This window comes from Macrobrachium rosenbergii, chromosome 36 (assembly GCF_040412425.1).
Source record: "Macrobrachium rosenbergii isolate ZJJX-2024 chromosome 36, ASM4041242v1, whole genome shotgun sequence".
In the NCBI taxonomy this organism is placed as follows: domain Eukaryota; kingdom Metazoa; phylum Arthropoda; class Malacostraca; order Decapoda; family Palaemonidae; genus Macrobrachium; species Macrobrachium rosenbergii.
In genome coordinates, this window is record NC_089776.1 from 11,797,918 (window position 1) to 11,820,417 (window position 22,500).

The 22,500-nt window shown below is 34.6% G+C and overlaps 1 protein-coding gene across 1 annotated transcript in view; it reads right to left on the bottom strand.

Moving 5' to 3' along the window:
- The window catches only part of LOC136856618 (uncharacterized), a 707,676-nt gene that overhangs the window by 648,307 nt on the left and 36,869 nt on the right, over positions 1-22,500 (bottom strand). The window contains exon 2 of the mRNA XM_067134550.1: positions 16,558-17,452. Within this exon, the coding sequence (XP_066990651.1) occupies positions 16,558-17,089 (532 nt within the window). The 5' untranslated portion in view covers positions 17,090-17,452. The remainder of the gene's footprint in view (positions 1-16,557; positions 17,453-22,500) is intronic.

Here is a 22,500-nt window from a genome sequence, read left to right on the forward strand (position 1 = left end):
TCTAGAATGTGAATTCATCATGCCAAACTTGATTCACCAACATTGCCCTTCAACGTGAATTTATCATTCCAAATTTATTCTCGAACATTGCCCTACAAAGTGAATTCATCACGCCATAATTTATTCACCAACACTGTCCTTGAGCGTGAATTCATCAGGCCATAATTTATTCACCAACATTGCTCGGGAATGTGAATTCATCATTCCAAATTTATTCTCTAACACTGCCTTACAAAGTGAATTCATCACGGCAAAATTTATTCACCAGCACTGTCCTTGAACCTGAATTCATCATTCCAAATTTATTCTCCAATACTGCCCTAGAACGTGAATTCATCATTCCAAATTTATTCTCCAACATTGCACTAACAACGTGAATTCATCGTGCCGTAATTTATTCACCAACACTGCCCTAGAACGTGAATTCATCATTCCAAAAAGACAAATCATAAATTAATAAAATAAATACGTCAAAATATAAAAAAAAAAAAACAAAATACAGAAAGAAGAGATCCGTTATTAGGAAGGAAAAGTTAAGTATATCTTAGTTTAACCAGACCACTGGGCTGATTAACAGCTCTCCTAGGGCGGGCCCCAAGGATTAGATTTCTTTTTACGTGGCTAAGAACCAATAATTGGTTACCTAGCAACGGGACCTACAGCTTATTGTGGAATCCGAACCACATTGTAGCGAGAAATGAATTTCTATCACCAGAAACAAATTCCTCTCGTTCTTCACTGGCCGCTCGGAGATTCGAACTCGCGACCAACAGAGTGGTAGCTGAGAACGGAAACAAAGGCAAATTACCAATCTTTCAAAACCACTGACTCGAATAGGAACAAATGTATATATAACGAAGGAGATCAGTTATTAGAAAAAAGATATAAATGAATAAATTAATAGATAAAAATACAAATAAAAAAGAGAAGGAAAAGAATTTCATTTCCCAGAACTTATTACCCACTTGAAACCACTGACTCAAACAGAAACAAATGTACTTAATGAAGCAGCGATCAGGTATAAGAAAGAGAGATATATCAATAAATTAATATATATAAAATCATAAAAGAGAAAAAGGATAAAAAACCTACATTACCCAGAATGTATTTACCCAGTTGAAGCCACTGACTCGAACAGAAACAAATGAATATCATTAAGAAGAGATCAGTTATTAGAAAATAAAAAAATATGAATTAATAAATTAATAAATACATAAAATCATAAAATAGAATATGAGAGGAAAAACTTGCATTACCAGGACGTATTTACCCAGTTCAAACCACTCAGTCGAATAGAAATATGCTTATATAATAAAGAAGAGATCAGTAATTAGGAAAAAAAAAAGATAAATTAATAAATCAATAATGAATGAATGAGTGATTCTGAGTTATCTGGCATCGTGACAACTGGGTCATGATAAATATATAAAAATATAAAACAAGGAAACAGAAATCTTTGGAACCACTGACTAGAATAGACACAAAAGTGGATAATAAAGAAGGGATAAATTATTAGAAGAGAAAAAAAGATAAAATTAATAAATCAATAAATAAACATATAAAAACATATACCAAGGAAAGGAAACAGAATCTTTGAAACCGCTGACTAGAATAGAAATAAATATATAAACATAATGAAGAGTGAAACTCTATGCCACCCGCTTAAAGAACTGAGGAAGTAAAAAAAAAAAAATTCCTAACGCCCTCGTAAAAACGTGGAAAGGACATGGCCTTATTAACCAAGTGGGGAAAATGTTTTGCCCGAACAAATGCGTCGGGCAAAAACCAAAACAAAAACAAAAAGAAGAAGAAGGTAAGGCGTGATAAATACGCGCTGAGCAAATATGCTTTGTTTAAACCAGTTTCCCTGCTTTTGCAGGCAATTATTCGTGCTTGTTTGAATATTGATGTTACTGTAAATATTAAGGATAACTTGGTTATTAATTAGTTATACTCGTTACTCTTTTAGTACGTCTCGAGAGAGAGAGAGAGAGAGAGACAGAGAGAGACTGGGCAAAAACTATTATTTAATATTACTGAAAAAAAAAAAAGAAATAAGCAAAGGTGAGAGAGAGAGAGAGAGAGAGAGAGAGAGAGAGAGAGAGAGAGAGAGAGAGAGAGAGAGAGAGAGAGAGAGATTCTGCGCTACAGAAGTCTGATATGAAAATTATGAAAATTAGAGAGGAGAGAGAGAGAGAGAGAGAGAGAGAGAGAGAGAGAGATGATTCTGCTCTAAAGAAGTCTGATATGAAAAACATGCAGAGAGAGAGAGAGAGAGAGAGAGAGTGGGCAGAGGGTACTATCCCCAGGAAGAAAAGAACCATTCAGAACAAAACGGGGCTTAACCGGATCCTCTTAATTTCCCAGAAGCTATAAATCCTGGCAGAGGCGGTTAACAGGCGGTTTACAGTGGAAATTTAGTTTCCAATTCTTAGGGAAGGAAAACGTATAAGTTTGGGGGACTGTAATTCAATAACCGAATGTTATTAGATTAGAACATAGAATTTCGGCCAAAGGCCAAGCGCTGGGACCTATGAGGTCATTCAGCACTAAAACTATTGACAGTGAGAAGGTTTGAAAGGTGTAACGGGAGGAAAACCTCGCAGTTGCACTATGAATCAATTGTTAGCAGAGGGTTGAGGAAAGTAAGAAGAAAGAAAGAGAATATGAACGGGGGTACAGTAAAAGGAATGAAAGAGGTTGCAGCTAGGGGCCGAAGAGACGCTGCAGAGAACCTTAAGTAATGCCTACAGTGCACCACATGAGGTGCACTGACGGCACTAACCCCCTACGGAGCTGATTGTTGTGATTCTGTTATTGATGTGTCCTATATTTACAAAGAATGCTCTTTAGGATATATAATTATCACTGGAAAGAGTAATACAACTTTTGATTACTATACTTGTATATATACTTAAAAATTTCTAACTTCCCTAATTTTCACAAGGCACCTAATTAGGAAATCAATTGATGTCTGCTTTACCAATACGCGTCCTTCTACAGAAATACCTCTAATACTTGATTGCCGAGAATACTGTTAGACTGGAATCACTATTCATTCCAGCTGAGAATCATAATGATCGTAAGTTGAACACAACCTATAAAATCCTGTTATAGTATTCAATACCTTCCAATGGAACTCAGGAAAATTTTCATTATTAAATTTTTGGTGTTCTGTTAATATCAATACGACTGTCAATGTGGATTGTTGTACTTAATAGCAGTAAACTGAGGTGATTCATTTGGTTTTATTTTCCGTCACTGTCACTGCTATCAGTGTGAATTATTTCATACAATAGAAGCGAATTGACACAGCTCGTATGAGTTGTATTTTCCGGATATATTTTCTCAAACTCTCTAGCGACTGATTAATTAATAAATTTAGATTCAAGACGTTATTGAGAAATTACGTAGATGCTAACACCTGTCAATATTTTTGTTAAACTGGTAAGTTAAGTTCGTGCACCTGTTGTTAAATCATGTCTCTTCGTAACTCTCAACATCCCTTGGAATTGTCTCTCTCTCTCTCTCTCTCTCTCTCTCTCTCTCTCTCTCTCTCTCTCTCTCTCTCTCTCTCATATATATATATATATATATATATATATATATATATATATATATATATATATATATATAACTAAATAAATACATAAATATATATGTATATATTTAAATATATATAATATATATATATAATATATATATATATATATATATATATATATATATATATATATATATATACAAACCGTTTAATTTACTGAGGCCATTTAAACCGGTATGCCTTTTAACTCAAGAAATTTCTCCCAGGATGAGCAAACTGTCTGTGGCTGTACAATTGCTTGTTTGCTTGCTTGAGAACTCCGCACTTTGCCCACAAGCTTGAGTTAGGTCCTCAAAACTTTTAAACTAATGGCAGTTGCGAACTCGAATCTGTCTCACGGCCACAGAATACACGACCGCCATGAAACGCTTGCACGCGCGCGCACAAGCAAGCACGCGCACGCACTCAGAGACACGGCCAGAATAATGAAACCACCTTACGTTCACTGGATACTGGAACCTCTCTCTCTCTCTCTCTCTTTCTCTCTCACTCAGAAGAGATCCAGCCAAAATAATCATTGCCCACTGTTATCAGAAATTGGTTATATTTTGTAGCCATGTTCACTTGTGCTATTTAACATCGTTTGGGCAAAGCAATTAAAATGGATTTCATGATCAGAAGCGTGTTAACGATCATATTTTGTTTGTTTATATTATATTTTAATGTCATTCATCACTAATCATATAAAATAATTATTTAAAGGATGCGTTTATGAATATATGTATGTAGATACAAATACACACAGATGTGTATATGAACATACTAAACACACACACATACACATTTATATATATACAGTATATATATATATACACTATATGACTGTCTATATAAATACACACACACACACACACACACATACATATATATACAGGGTAAGTCAAAAATTCCAGGAAAAATGTTGAATGATATTTATAAACAACCCAAATATATAAACAATTATCTGTGATATATAGACTTGATACCTCAGTCATCCTCTTTGCTATATATTGGAAACCAGGAAAAATTATAAGCTTTGCAACAAGTTTATGGATTCTTCTCCATCTAAATCATTGTTTATGATTGGATATATGGTCAGGAAAAAGAATTGTGGCTTTGGTGCATCTCTGGATGAAGATCTTTCCCATTTATCCAGGCATTACTGTTTTGACTTGCCCCTGCATCAAAGAGCTGATTTCTCTTGCATCCAGGTATTATTTTGACCGGATTGTTACTGACTGTCCATCAATTTAATCCAGGTATTACTGTGAAGTTCAAAGTGGCGAGATCTGTCCAACAGTGTTTTGGGACTCCAAAGGAGTTTTATCCAAAAAAAACAATCACCGGGAACTACTGTGTTTTGCAAAAACTGACTGTCCCTTTGTGTCCAGTTATTACTGTGGTGACTCTTCCTCATTTATCCAGGTATTAGATTTTTTCTGTTCCCAAAACTCAAGAACACTTAAGAGGAGTCCGGTTTGAATCTTTGGATGCTTTCAACATTTGCCCCTTTTATCCAAAAATTACTGTAGAAAATGCTGACTGTCCCTATGTGTCCATTTATTACTGTGGTGACTGTCCCATTTATCCAGGTATTACTGTGGTGACTGTCCATTTTATCCAGGTATTACTGTGGTGACTGACTAAACCTTGATACAGAATTATTAATCAATAATAATATGTCTATGGTATCGAGTACATGAAATGGGGTATAATAAACCCGTAGACTTTTTTTACACATTAATTAAGGTATGACAAAACCCTAGAGTTTATTTACAACATAAGTTACAAAAGAAGGGGAGGGGAAAGGGGATACAGGTTTGAAACCTACCCTATTATCTAAAGTTGGGTCAAATGATGGCCACGTGCCAAACTTTGTCTAGATCGGTCTAGCGGTTCGGATTTCTATGGGGCACAAAGTTGCCAACATACAAATTACAAACAAACAAACTTACATTCAAACATTCACTTTTATATATGATATATGATATATGATATATATATATATATATATATATATATATATATATATATATATATATATATATATATATATATATATATTTTGTGAATTGTGCAGTGTGTGAAGATAACATTTACTAAGAGAGAGAGAGAGAGAGAGAGAGAGAGAGAGAGTAGAGATAAACAACCCAATTTAAATGAAAAGATTACAAGAGCATTTCCATTTAAAGTACTTTACCCAACTGTAAAAGCGAACATTAATTATCCGACTACCAACAGGAAAACTCAAGAAATAATTATTGAGCAGTCTAGTAACAAAAGAGACGTCGGAAAATGCACATGAAAACAGAATGAAAATGAAACCACAATTCGGGAGGGGGGGGGCCAGATTTACCTTTCAGTGAGACGAAATTTTATTGTGACGTTGTGAAGCATGTGATTTGTGGTATGGAAACTGTTCTGGTGTTTATGGGAAGGGAAGTAAGGGGAAATGTATAGGGATGGTAAATTCCGTTCATTTCCCAACAGGCGGAAGATTTATTCATCTGTGGAAGCTGGTAATCACTGGTAACCAGTGAACTCTATAAAAATGTTGTTCGGAGTGCCAGGTTTGGAGGGAAATGTAACGTATAATGACAAAATTCCAGGTTTCATTTGTAACTTAAACCTTCAACGATACTGGCTGAAATGAAAACTATTTAAAATCTCAAACCTAAGGGCAGTGAAGTTATGATATAAAAAATAGTATGCTATGATATATAATACTGAGGTTTGTAATCTAATCCCATCGTGACAAACATGTCATCAGAGCATATTACAATTTTCAGTCAATTTTTCAAATTAGTTAGTTTGCCGACATAAAAGAGTAACTTCCTTATCCGAAGTGTGAAGGGAATATAGAGTTTAGGCCAAAGGCCAAGCACTGGGACCTATGAGGTCATTCATCGCTGGAAAGGAAATTAAGAGTAGGTAGGTTTAAAAGGTGTAACAGGAGGAAAACCTCACAGTTTCACTATAAAATAATTGTTAAGAGAGGATGGATAGCAAAATGGAAGAAAGATAATATGAATGGAGGCATAGTAAAAGGACTGAAAGGGTGCTGCACCTAGGGACCGAATGGACGCTGAAAAAACTCTTCAGTGTTGCCTACAGTGCACCCCATGAGGTGCGCTGAAGGCACCACCCCCTACGGGATTCATCTTCAAGGGGAAACTCGGTCCTCAGATATGAAATCAGGAGGACATTCCTCAGGTCTTGTTACTCTAGAGACTCTAGAAACCCTTTTTGTTTGCACTAAATGTTATCATATCGGCTCCAATAAGTGGCGTACTTGAAAGGTCGACGCTACCATTAAAATCTTTGATAAAATTAAGACAGGCTAATCTTTCTCTTCCAAAACTTGCTAAATATGCCCACGCCCTTGGATGCAAGCCTTGGCATAAGACGCGTCCTACGGAGCGCCAAGAGTGCCCATGTTGCTGCCCAGAAGGCCAGCGAGAGAATGAGTCCTGCCGACCAATAAAAATTCAGCACCCAATGACGTCATGTTGAATTTCAAACGTCCACAAGCTGATTTATAATCCAGTCCTAAAGCCGCCGAGAAAGGTGGTGAAATGGTCCATCGACTAGGAAAAGAACAAGTAAATGGAAAGAATCCCGAACGATTCTTCCTTATTCCTGAGAAGCTTGCCTAAAGAGGAAAAGAAGAGTATAGACTGATTCAAGTCTTGATAAGAAGATATCTGAATAATAATATATATATATATATATATATATATATATATATATATATATATATATATATATATGTATGTATAATATTAGTGTGCGCATGCTAATGTGTTGCACAAGGTGTGTACGCACATGCGTGCTAATATGTTGCACAAGGCACCAACAGCACTCACACGACAAAATGTTCCCAAGAGAACTCTACCCTACCCAAGTCCATTTCAGTATCTAAGCCTCCACTAAATAGTCAGATAAAGTACCTACAAATCCTCCCCCTTCCCTGCACATCTCACTGCAATGAATAAAAAATGAATATCCAACACCCTCGCTTTCATAACACTTCCCTTCCTTCATTGTCTTGCACAATGACAAATACTTTACAACCTCCAAGGTTCATTGTACAATGTGCATCGTACACTGACAAATCCTTCTGCAATTCGTGCTTAATCTCGTTTTTTCACAGACTACTCATTTCTATATTAAGGGGATTTAACTGCAATAAATCATTGCAACAGTCAAAATATTTTCCATACACAACAGCAAGTCGTTTCTAAATTTTACAGTCCATGTTGTTATTTCATCTTGTAAGGTGGTGATATCAAGCTACTCAAAATAGTTTTTCTTGACCTGTAATTATCACAGAAGTATTGTGCAAACTTTATTTTCTCTGCAGAAGACAATAAAATATATAACTTACGCCAAAGACCAAGCACTGGGATCTAAGATGTCATTCAGCACTGAAAGGGAAATTAAGAGTAAAAAGGCTTTCAAGGCTTAACAGGAGGAAAACCTCGCAGTTGCACCATGAAACAATTGTTAGGAGAGGGTGGAAAGTAAGAAAATATGAACGGAGGGACGGTAAAATGAATGAAAGGGGTTGCAGCTAGGGGGCCGAAGGGAGGCTGCAAAGAACCTTAAGTAACGCCTACAGTGGATCACGTGAGGTGCACTGACGGCCCTACCACGCCCTACGGAGTTCCTTAGTGTTGTTCTTGTGTATTCCACGTTTTCATAATATTCCTGAAGTAGGCCCTTCACTGATCGTAAGTCCTTTACCTATAATACGTACTATGTATATCCATTACCTTTTCAATGTTTTGTAAAGTAAAACCTAGTTCATTTTCTTAGCCAGATCTCGATACTGAACCTGTAACTAAATAAAATAACTCATATGCGCAATTAAAACGCAGGCGCACACAAACACACACAAACACACACACACACAGAAGCAAACATACCTACGTAAAACAACATGTCACCGAATATGTATGGGTATGAACACATCTAACCCAATTTGGCAGTTTTTCTTTATCCCAATTTTCGTGGCCCAAAAACAAAATATAAAAATTAGACTTTCCTCTGAAAGCTGCATTTTCTACACTCCATCTCTGTGGTGTGGTATCTCTGTCTCTCCCCTCCAAACTTGAAAACACAGAGAGAGAGAGAGAGAGAGAGAGAGAGAGAGAGAGAGAGAGAGAGAGAGAGAGAGAGAGAGAGGCGACGCTTAAATACATTAAGAGAAATAGGGTGGTAGTTTACTTTTTCTCCTGCCACAGGCACACGAAGTATTGCTAGGGGATTTTTAAATAACATCAGGGCCCAGTACAAGGAGTTGTTTACATTTCCTCTCTCTCTCTCTCTCTCTCTCTCTCTCTCTCTCTCTCTCTCTCTATATATATATATATATATATATATATATATATATATATATATATATATATATATATATATATATATATGTATATATATATATATATATATATATATATATATATATATATATATATATATATATATATATATATATACACACATCGAAAATGCTATGATCTTCTCCCGTGGTTCCAAAACCCTTACGGCCATCTCTTCTAACTAGCTAGTTAGTTTCTGCTCATCAAAAAAAGCAACATACATATAAAAAAAATTCCACACTTCATATTAGCAACATAATCTTCTAAGCATAAGCAACATACAACATACAAGTGTTATCTACGGTTAACATTAACAACTGTGGAAGAGTCTAACGAATACTTTTTACGTTAATTTATATTCATAAACGATATTTCCAAAATATTCTTAACATTCTCAACTAAAAAGATTTCAAGCAACTGGGGGAAATTCCTTCGCTTTCTCAGCCAAGATCTTTTACCACTTGGACCCTCGTGGAAATTTTTCCAAAACTTGATAAATAAAAAGTTGGTCGCCACTAACTTTATCAGGTTTCCTTGCCCCAAAACAATAGTCCTCTCTCTCTCTCTCTCTCTCTCTCTCTCTCTCTCTCTCTCTCTCTCTCTCTCTCTCTCTCTCTCTCTCTCTCTCTCTCTCTCTCTCTCACATATATATATATATATATATATATATATATATATATATATATATATATATATATATATATATATATATATATATATATATATATATATATATATATATATATATATATATATATAATGACTTTATAATATCCCAAAATGGCGGTAAAAATAAAGATGAAAGACGCAAATATCTCTCACCTTAACGAGAATTCCGTGCCCAAATAACGTGTTTTCTTATAGGCCCAAAACCTCAGAGATTATTAATAGCAATATCACATAAGCCTTGTCCGACACAGATGCATCCTAAAGGTGAATACAGACCTAACAAAGGAGCAATAAATCAGGTAATAAACTTGACTTTCTATCCTCGCTTAATTTTGTATCATCATTGTTAATCACTCTGAAACATTGATGAGTGACCACCAAGGGGGCCTGGTGCCGTCAGAGGCATAAGGCCTTGAGCACTTATGGGACAGGGCGTGAGGGTTGCAACCTCACCCAAGATTTGCTGAAAACCGGAGCAACGTCCATTAAAGTCGATTTTAAGTCGCCATGCAGTTTCTTTGAATACAGACGCTTGCCTTCAGAAAGTTTCCATACTTACAGAATATTAATAATCAATTAATTCATAAATAATAATTATATCTCAACAGTTGCTTCCAATACAACCTTGAAAGTGGGTAGGTGCCCAGGAGGCTGGCTTTAAGGCGGTATATACGTAACCTTGAATCATAAATGTTTTTTTCAGTATGCTTGGTGTTCCACAGGGTAGTGTTCTGGACCTACGACGTTTTGGAGTCACTGTTACGTATACCTTAGTTTTACCAGACCACTGAGCTGATTAACAGCTCTCCTAGGGCTGGCCCGAAGGATTAGACTTATTTTACGTGGCTAAGAACCACGGTTACCTAGCAACGGGACCTACGGCTTATTGTGGAATCCGAACCACATTATACCGAGAAATGTTAACTTCGATAAACATCAAGAACTGAGAATTTACTGATTTGTCCCACTGCCTACTTCATCAACCTTTAGTAAGACTGTACTTGAAATTATTGAATATTTAAGAGTGCTTAATCTAACCTTTAACTCCCAATTCCCCTATATTTTTGCAGAATTATTAAAATTTTGATTTAAACTAGAACACTTTTTCTTAAGGTTTGCAGTACCCACATTCTAATTTACCTTATATTTTGATAAAACATCTGTGCAAAATAAATCATTCTGGTCCTTCACATCCACAATTGATCTCTGATTCCCTTTTGATGCCGAGAGCGACCTGATTCGCTGTACAGCAGCACCAATTTGCAGTAAAGGGCCTCGCTGTCGAACTTCTCAGTTCCAGAGGTCCTTTATTCCTCACACCGTTGGGCTGTGGAACGGCCTCCCTTATGGTGTCGTGCAACAGAAACTTCAGACGTTCAAGATGAGATGCAACGCATCACTACCCTAATACAATTCTCTTTGTATTTTAATGATTTATTGATATTTTTATTCATTTATTTATGAATTTGGTAATTTATATATTTTTATAATTTAATAACTGATCTCCTCTTTCTGTATTTCCCATTACCTTCTGTTACTTCTTTCGAATGAGCACCATATTCTCTGGAAGCTTGAATATCAAGTCAACGGCCCCTTTGGGCTGGTTCCATATGAATAGGGTTCATCTTCTGAATAACAATAACAACAAATATGCAAATTTTTGTTAGAGCAATTATGTCAGTGCCTTCAAGACTTCCAGCCTGCTACTCGTTTTCCAGAGTGTCAGTATCATAATCTGTCGAGAAATAAAATGTTCTCTTTCCTTTCAAGCAAAATCAATTTTTTATCTGTGTTTTGGAAGTAAATGGTCGTAGGTTCAACAGGTAATACCGATGTGTGTTAATAATTTACTCCTTTGCCTCGCAGTTTAGGCTTGTTTATTCCTCATCTGAAGTTTATCAGTATGTATAATCTTTTGTTTGCTAAATGTTTATTCCGACTTGCTTTTATTTCCATTTTCTACTCCTGTTCTCCATCGAGACATTTTCCTCTGCACCACTTACTGGCATTCTTCTACCAAAAAGTTTATTTGGCAAGTTACGCTAAATGTAAAAACAAGTGACGTATACAATCCGATGGTCAAGGTCTTTCAGTTTCCTATATAATTTCTACCGCTGGATATTTATTACTCAAAAAGGGAGGGACCTGAATACAGCTCTGGAGTATTTCTCAGGTAATTTGCCTCCTGCAAATTCGTTAAAGCAATTGTTGTAACTTGTTTAAAGTGATTACAGAATACAAGGGTTCACGCAGTTCAAACAACTTTCAGAATACGTATTTTCTCTCCCGAGAAGTGAAGTTTATTGTTCTGACAAAATATTCTACAACTGTATTCGGGGTCTATTTATTTCTCCCGTTCAGTTTATTCTCCCGCGGAATTTATTTCTTGGTTTATTTTTCGTCAGGAAAATTATTACGCTTCTCCTGATGATATCTGAATGTTGGAAGATGGATTCAATGTATTACTATCCTAATGCTAATCTCCTTGCATTTTAAAACGTTTTTATCTATTTATTAATCTATTAATTTACTTTTTTATTTTTGTAATAAGTGAGATGTCTTCTCTTACTTCCTAATGAGAACCGGATTGTTTGAAAGCTTGAATTTCAAGTCAATGGCACCTATGGTGGGCTTGTTCCATATGAATAGTGTTCATCTTCTGAATAATAATAATAATAATAATAATAATAACTACAACAGACGGAGGTTCTGATGCTGCCAAACATTCAAACAATCATATTTTTCAAGTTCCCTCCAAGGAGAGGTTTAATCGTGGGTTTCCCGTTATTCTCACAGTTATTCTGACAGCTGCCTGGGTACGATAATGCTGAAAGCGACGCAGAAGGATATTCGCTGTAAAAGCAAGTCAGGTGTTACGTAAGTGTTTCTGAGGTACTTGTAAATTATTGACGAACACGTAAATCCATGTTCGACATTAGTAAGAAGAACTTGTCCTTGAGTAGCATTTTTTTTTTATATGGGGGGGTGGCACTGAGTTATAGGGTCAAGTTTACACTATATTCTCAGCTGACCTTTCTGTAGTAATCTCTGGGCTGAATTCCCGCTCCAATAATTATTATAATAATTGTTATTATTATTATTATTATTATTATTATTATTATTATTATTATTATTATTATTATAACTATTATTATTATTATTATTATTATATTATTATATACATATAATATAATATATAATATATAATATAATATAATATAATATAATATAATATATAATATAATATAATAATAATATAATATAATATAATATAAAACCTTGAAGCAATGACCCACTGCTCCAATCGACGTCAGTCACACGAATTAGTCCTCCTCGTTTTTGTCTTTCCTTCAGACCGTAATTAGAAATAAACCGAGTTGCTCGACCTCTTTGCTTTTCCTAGTTACGTAATAAATCAATCCCGTGCATCCGGCAGGGATGATTAATTAGTTAACTTTGATGGGGGACTATGTTTTCGTATATACTGATATCTGTGGGTGCTTCATTTTCCTCTCTGTTTCAAACTACCATTTTGGTGATCGTAAGTCATACTAAAGGCAAATTCAAATTTCAACCTTTAATTATTATTATTATTATTATTATTATTATTATTATTATTATTATTATTATTATTATTATTATTACTACTCATTCATATAAGTCTAGGTTGGCTGCATCGAGACCTGGGGTCAATACCAGGCTTCTTATTCTTTTACCACCTTATCACACATAGTGATCACCTTGGTGCGATGGCCCATGCCGGCATATATACATATATACATATATATATATATATATATATATATATATATATATATATATATATATATATATATATATATATAAAGAAGAAGATATATATATATGTGTATATATATATTTATATAAATGTAGTTATATATATATAACATATATATATATATATATTTATATATATAATATATATTATATATATATATATATATATATATATATATATATATATATATATATATATACATATATATATATATATATATATATATATATATATATATATATATTATATATATAATATTTATTTATACAGCATACACATATATTCAATACACATTCGTATATATATATATTTCACAATTATATATATATATATATATATTATATATATATATATATATATATATATATATATTAGATTCCAGCATCCAACAACAAACACCCATACGCAAACCCCATTAATTACCAACCCGAGAAGACAAACGAAATTAGCATACGAAATATAATAATTAAACGAACAAATGCAATAACAAAATCACGAAACAGACGAGGGGAAAACAAAAGGAAAACTCGACAGCATTCCCAAGAGAGCTCGAAACTTCAACACAGCTGGTGAGGAAGGAGATATACACAAGTGGGGCTGAAATAGAGGAAGGGAAATTCAATTAGAAGTAAAGAAATAAATACTGGGTGTACTTTCAATTTAGCACATGTTCTCTCTCTCTCTCTCTCTTGGGCTGGCGATTTACAGAGAGAGAGAGAGAGAGAGAGAGAGAGAGAGAGAGAGAGAGAGAGAGAGAGAGAGAGAGAGGATAATAAGAATAATAATAATTCCCTCATTTTCACATTGAGAGAGAGAGAGAGAGAGAGAGAGAGAGAGAGACAATAATTTTAATAATAATAATAATAATTCATTTTAACATATTAGTTTAGAGAGAGAGAGAGAGGGAGGAGAGAGAGAGAGAGAGAGAGAGAGAGAGAGAGAGAGAGAGAGAGAGAGAGAGAGAAGAATATCCCTCATTTTCACATTTTGACAGAGAGAGAGAGAGAGAGAGAGAGAGAGAGAGAGAGAGAGAGAGAGAGAGAGAGAGAGAGAGAGAGAGAGAGAGAGCAATCATATCACAATCATACTAGAAAATAACAGAGCAACAGGTATATGTGTCACAACATTCATCCCTCATACTCGATTCCGTAAACAGATACGCTCGTGACCGAAAAAAAAAAAATACATAAACAAATAAACAAAACTCTTCCGTCCCTTTGGGATGGAAAGCAAAATGCAGCACGAAAAAACATCACTCAAATTCACGTTCATTTTGGTTTGAAAAGTAGCACGTTGGCGTTGCGTTTCAGGTCAAGTTACGTATGTTTAAAAATTAAAGAAAAAAAAAATCATAAAAATTGTTGGGCCTCTGTCAAAGCTTGGACGTATGACCTTCAAAATCAGCATGCGACTTTACAAAACTGGGTCATGTGTCCACAAGGTATGCAAGGCAGCTTATATATTATGGAAGTGTGTATATATTATGGAAGTGTGTATACATGTCGGTATTACTGAACAATCAAAATGAAAATGAACGACCCTACTGTTGTAGAATGTTTCAGGTGACCTCCTTCAAGTAACAAATGACATTATTCTACAGAACTCATTTCAAATCATGGCATTCTCTTTTAATCTTCTGGAAAATCTGTTTGTTTACTGAGAAAGAACAAAACGAGGGATATAACCTACATAAATTATTCTAACAATAATTTATATATATATATATATATGACTATTTATCACATCACCGTGATTCATATACAATCAGAAAGCTACAAACGTCCTTTAATATCCAATTCACTCTACCTAAGTAATATATTTTCATATATGTTATTTTTTAGTTGATAATAAGTCCACCGTCCCATGGGGTCGAACCAACGACGGACGAGGAATCAGTAATATATATATATATATATATATATATATATATATATAATATATATATATATATATTAAATATATATGTTTTCTTATATACATATGTATATATAAATATATTCATATATATGTGTATATACATATAAATATAAAAAAAAAATATAAAAAAATATATATATATATATATATATATATATATATATATATATATTTATATATAAACAAACTACATTTCTATTTCTTTATTTAATTTAAATTTGCGCTGTTTTGATCATCTGTATGAGCCTGTAATTACAGCTGCGCTAATCTATTTCAGTCCTTGAATCCAAGCTAAAGAGCATTGTCAGATTAAAGACAACAAAAACTCGAAACTTGCAAACGTTTCAGTATGGCAAGAGAACACAAAACTATTTTCTAACAGCTCGCTTACAAATATAAACAAGAGAAACATTTCTCTTGGTACCTAAAGATATCCGGAGCCCTTATAAAATTGAAAATATTAAACATCTTTTATAAATGTTTTAATAATTTTAAAATCTCTTATAAATTCTAAAGTATTAAAAGAAGCCTTATAAATTTCTTTAACAATTTTTGAAATTCCTTATAAAATTTGAAAAATTAAAAAATCCCCTATAAAATTTTTCCAATTAAAAATTCCTTATAGTGTTAAAAACACATAAAATCCCTCATAACATTTTAAGAATTAAAAAAAATCCCTTATAAAATAAAAAAAATAAAAAATCCCTCACAAAATTTTTAAATAAAAAATCCCATATAAAATAAAAATAAAAAACCCATTATAAAATTTTTCAAAATTAAAAATTCCTCTAAAATTTTTGAAAATGTTAAATTCCTTACAAAATCTTACAAACTAAATACTTATAAAATAAAAAACAATCCTTATAAAATCTAAATAAATAAAAAAATCTCTTGTAAAATTAAAAAAGTTTAAAATCCCTTACATAATTATAAGAAACTGCGAATGAATTCCTTCCCCTACTTTCCCTAATCAAAGCCTTAAAACAACTATACCCTCGAGAGAAAGATCTCTAGGCACTTTCAAACCGGAGATTGTTGTCCATAAATTGAATTACAATTCATAATGGTCTTGATTAATCCCGAGAGAACGTGACTTGGAGGAGGAGGAGGAGGAGGAGGAGGAGGAGGATGTTAATGAGGTAAGAGAAGAATTATATAAGGATACGATGGGTGAGAGAGAGAGAGAGAGAGAGAAACTCACGACCTACCTGAGGGAGGAGGAACGACGACCAGAGACACTCCTGCTGGGGGCGGCTGCTTCTGGAGGGCCAAGTGGGCGGCTCTCTTAGCCACGCCCACATCAATGCACCCACTCCGCCCACTCACGCTGGTGTCCACGCTCCACGGCAGGAGCTGGGCCTCGACGGTGATGTGGGAGGTAATCTTGAGGCCATCCTCGTCGAGGTTGACCTCGCCGGAGGCCGGGGACGTTAAGAGGTCGAGGGTGTACTGGACGTTGGACCGAGGATGAGGTAGAGAGGAAGGGGGTGGGTTGTGGGCGTGGGCGGTCAGGGACGTGCCATGAGCGCCGTGCGCTACGGGCGTGGACCTGTTGGCGTGGAAGGGGTGATTCTTGGGTTGTGGGCGCGGGCGAGGGGTAGATGTGGGCGTTCGGCTGAGGCTGACATTGGAGTGGCGGAAGTGTGGGCGTCTGGGAAGGTTAGGAGCGGGCGCGTTAGACACACAAGAGAAGAGGAGGAGGAGAAAGACGATTCCCGCCCACCCCCGCCCGATTCCCATACTAGAGGGATGGGCAGGAGGTTATGCGGCCTCTCAAGTCACTCCAAGTGTGGGCGGCGGTGGGGCGGCACCGGCAGCGTGTGGCGGGCGGGCGGTATTGGGCGGTGGTGGTGAGGGGGGCGGCGCTCACCTGCCGGGGATAATCTCAGGCGTAAGATCATGGTCTTCTTCCGTGGGCAATAATTATTATTTTTATTTTTATTTTTTTCTTATTTTATTTAATCACACAAAGATCAAACACTGAATTGGATGGACAGATTGAGATTAGGATATTCTTTTATTTTCTTATTTAACACGTTGTCTTTCATAACTTTTCTACTTTCTATTCACTTTTCATTTTTTCTTAATATATATTTCACACCACTGAAAAGAAATAACAGGTTTATTGCCGATTTCTATTTAAAGACGGACGATAAAGCGGATAAAAGGATTATTGGAGTGAGCAATGTTGATCTCTTTAAAACGATGAAGGAAATGTTATATATATATATATATATATATATATATATATATATATATATATATATATATATATATAATAATATTTAAATACATATATATATGCATATACTGTATATAAACATATATGCATAACAGAATCACGAAAGTATAGAACGTGATGAATACATATATAAAAACAAAATCCACGAAGGAGAGAGAAACAGTGGAGTGCCGCAAGGCCTTTCGACTTATCGTTCTTTACTTAGCAGACGATAAGTCCAAAGGCCTTGCAGCACTTCAATGTTTCTCTTTCCTTCGTGGATTTTGTCTTTATTTATATACATATATAATATTTATATATAAATGTATGTCTCAAACGTCCATAATAAATCTTGAATTACATTACATACAGAAGAAATAAGCAAATAAGAATAAAAATAAAAATTTTCACAATAAAAAACTTGTATATGAAAAAAGTTACAATACAAAATATAAATTTTCTAAAAGGTTCATAACAATAAATCCTGAAATACAATACATACGAAAGACAGAAACCATTAAGAAAAACAATAAAATTATTAAAATAAAGTTAACTATATAAAAAATACATAAAAAATACAGAAAACGAGAAGAAAGGTAATACATTACATAATTATTCTCAGTTGTTCACAATAATAAATCTTCAAATAAGATACATACATAAGAATAAAAATAAAATTATAAAAATAAAATTACCCATATACGAAAGATATAAAAAAAATATACAAAACGAGAAGCCATCTCTACCAAGATCGTCTTTTAATATCCTTCCGTTTTTTTTCTCTCTCTCTCTTTTTTTTGTTATATTTTTCAATCTCCCTCACCTCAAACGTCAGCCGAGAACTGATGAAAGCGTTTGACGCGAAAGATCACACGGGAAGCGGCCCGTATCCACACGGGAGAACAATATTCCAATAACAGAGGAACAAAAGATCTGAAGTTTGCGACAGCAAATACCATTATCGTCGTGGGGCATACGGTAAGCTCTACGAAACAATAAATAGCTTTAGGGCATTCTGTCATACGTTTTCAGGAGTTAAAAACATACTGTGAATTATCTGGCGTCGCAAACGATGCTTCATAAAAGTGTTTTAGTGTGAAACTTTACAGAAATATCTGTCAAACGTTCAGGGTTACCAAGTAGAGTGTTTACCCATGTAAAAGGAATTACGGGAAGTAACCGATGTTTGAGATTAGGTAATAAATAAATACACAAAAATGCATTCCTGTATATGTATGTATAATCTATCTACCTATCTAAACACGTATATATATATATATATATATATATATATATATATATATATATATATATATATAAATATATATACACATATATATGTATGTATAAACCGTAGGGTCTATCGATAGATTTAATCGACCTATTCTACTAGAGGAAAGAAAGCAAGTGATGGCTAAGCACTGCAAATCTTTTCCTAAATTTAAGATACTGAAAAGATAGCACAATTATATATATATATATATATATATATATAATATATATATATATATATATATATATATATATATATATATATATATATATATATATATATATACTGTATATATATGTGTATATATAAACAATATATTGTATATAAATCTATGTACATAATTATACAAATAATTTAACAAAAACACACACCCTCTTCAACTACTTAACACTGACTCCTTGAGACTGAGAGCTCAAAGGGAAACACAAGGAAAAATTCCGTCAATTATTGCCAGAATAATTTCGTCTCCGAACCCAAAACGAAAATCACCAGCGCGCTAAAGATAAAAATGCATCATACTTGACAATAAACATCAATGTAACATGTAAATAGGGCTTCAAGGATGTATTCTTGAAGGAGAATAGACTTTGTCAAGTGGGAGTGGACTCGTAGAAAAGTATATAGAATTTAGGCCACACATCAAGCGCTGGGACCTATGACGTCATCCAGCGCTGAAACGAAAATTGACGGTAAAAAAGGTTTTAAAGGCGTGACAGGAGGAAAACCTCACAGTTGCACTAAGGAACAATTGTTAGGAGAGAGTGGAAAGCCAGATGGAAGAAAGACAATATGAACGGAGGTACAGTAAAAGGAATGAAAGGGGTTCCAGCTAAGTGTCGTGGGGACGCTGCCAAGAACCTTCAGTAGACCTAAAGTTAAGGAAGAGGACGGTAATGTTGTTAACGGAACATATGATCATTCTTTAAAGAATATAAGAATAAATTCTTTACCAAAATGGTCTTTGGTGTTAAAGGTGTACAAAACACAATTTAATTTCTGTGATTTACTAGCTTGGCAAAATAGGCTTCAAGGGAAAGGAATTTAAACCATGATGAAACAACATACGATCGGAAACAATGAATTTATTATTGTTGTTATTGTTATTATTAGTATTATTATATTATTATTATTATTATTATTATTATTATTATTATTATTATATGTATATGTATGTATGTATTATCTTATATATATATATATATATATATATATATATATATATATATATATATATATATATATATATATATATATATATATATATATATATATATATATATATATATATATATATATATATATATGATGCCTGAAATCCATGGCTACAAGAAACAGAGAATGACCAAAGAAAGCTCCCGAATAAATGTGCCAGCAGCAGTTTTAGCAGCCAGGAAGTGTATGTGTATGGACAAAACACAGAGGCCAATAGTGGAATCCGTGTCAAAAGAGACAGGCGGATATATTGCTTGCCCAGATTCTTAACGGAGAATGAGGCAGCCATCCGCTCTAAAATCTTGGACACACAATTTGCGTCCTGGATTACGTAATAAGAGGGCAATGGCGTGCGTCATATTGCTTACAGCAGTTTTTCATTCATAAAGAGGACATGTACTGTACAACAAACTGTAGTAATTTATACGATCAGACATATTGGCGAAACAAAAACATTAAATTTAAAACTATTTTTGGAAACTGGTTTGTAACTGGAAAACTATTACAATGATTTGACAGCAATTCATTCACCACAATTACACACTTACATACATACACACACAAACAAACAAACAAACAAACAAACACACACACATACACAAAATCACACACTACAGTTGGTGTCATTTGGTCAGTGTATTCAAAGACAGAACACCTTGGAATTAGTTCCAATTCCCATTCCAAATAATGCAAAAAATTAATTCCTTGAAACTTAAGGAACCAGTATGTATTCTCCATAAGGTCAGCGCCCCAGAACTAAAAATCTCTGTAATAAAATATATAATTCACGTGGAAGCATCTTCATCAACAATAAGAACAGAACAGAACAGAATATAGAATTTAGGCCAAAGACAAGCACTGGGACCTATGAGGTCATTCAGCGATGAATGACAGTAAGAAGGTTTGAAGTGCAACAGGAGGAAAACCTCGCACTTGCACTGTGAAACAGTTGTTAGAGAAGGTGGTAGATCAGGTGGAAGAAAAAGAATATGAACGGAGGTACAGAAAAGGAATGAAAGAGGTTGCAGCTAGTGACCGAAAGATCGCTGCAAAGAACTTTAAGTAATGCCTACGGTGCACCAAGTGAGGTGTACTGACTGTACTAACCCCCTACGGGCCAACTGTTAGGAGAGGGCGGAAAGTAAGATGGAAAAGAGAATATGAACGTAGGTACAGCAAAAAGGATGGGAAGAGGTTGAAGCTATGGGCCAAAGAGGCACTGCAAAGAACCTTAAAGTATTGCCTACAGTGCGCCGCATGAGGTGCACTGACGGCATTACCCCCTTACGGGAATCAACGGTAAGGTCAATTCACAACATTGAAAGGAATTCACTCCCGACGTCCGCTTTCCAATAATCTTCGTTCTTAAAACGAGTCATCTCCGATTTAGGAGCTGGGTCAGTTACTTCCTTTGATGCCATCAGTTTCTCTCTCTCTCTCTCTCTCTCTCTCTCTCTCTCTCTCTCTCTCTCTCTTATTCTTCTTCTCTAGACCTCTTAATCCTTCGGCCTGGGTTTGGTAGAGGGCCCCTGAAACCCGGTTCTGTGATCATACTGTACTTGGCTTAGAAAATGCCACGTTATAAGTTCAATCAGCATTCGAACTTGGGGAAATTAAACATCTTGATAAAGCACAAAGGGAATAGCATTTTAATTCGATTACAATAAAAACAAATGATCTAAAGCGATATCAAATCTCAAGTTAGTTCTACAGCACTACATATGCGGTATCAAACTTGATTGAGTTTCAAAAATAAAAACTGCAAATGATAAACAAATCCTTGATATCTGTTAAAAAGTAAGCGTGCTTATATGGTAAAAAGTATATTGTTCTCTTAAACATATTAGTTAATTATATACACTTCTTAAAGTAAAATAAATATACAGTTAATAACGAAAAAATTATTACGCAGAATGCACCGGCAACACTCAGCATACAGTGTACCACAAAACAACATCAGCGCTGAATGACCTCATAGGTCTCAGCGCTAGGTCTTTGGCCTAAATTCTATATTCCATTCCATTCCATAAAGCAACATCGTTTATACACATCCCACACAAGCCCAAAGTTGCAAATGCTGATGTACACAGTGTAAAATACATGTTAACATATATCCTCAAGAAAAAAAAAAACCGTAAAAAAATCAACGGCTGAAACATCAGGGTTGAAAAAATACATATTCCGATAATCCCCAAATATCACCATTTGCCGACTGGGATACGCAAGTCCATCGAAAAGAAAATAAAAACAATAACAAAAAACCGTCAAACACAGTGGCCGAAACAAGTACAATTTCCCAATTAAAACTGCGTAGTCTTACACAAACATTCACCAAGAACAGAGGCTTCGTTGCGCTCGTACTGTGGTCTCTTATTTGACCCCCTCCCCCCCACCCCCACCAAAAAAATGGACCATACGCTAACACCCGGAAAAAAAGAAGAAGAA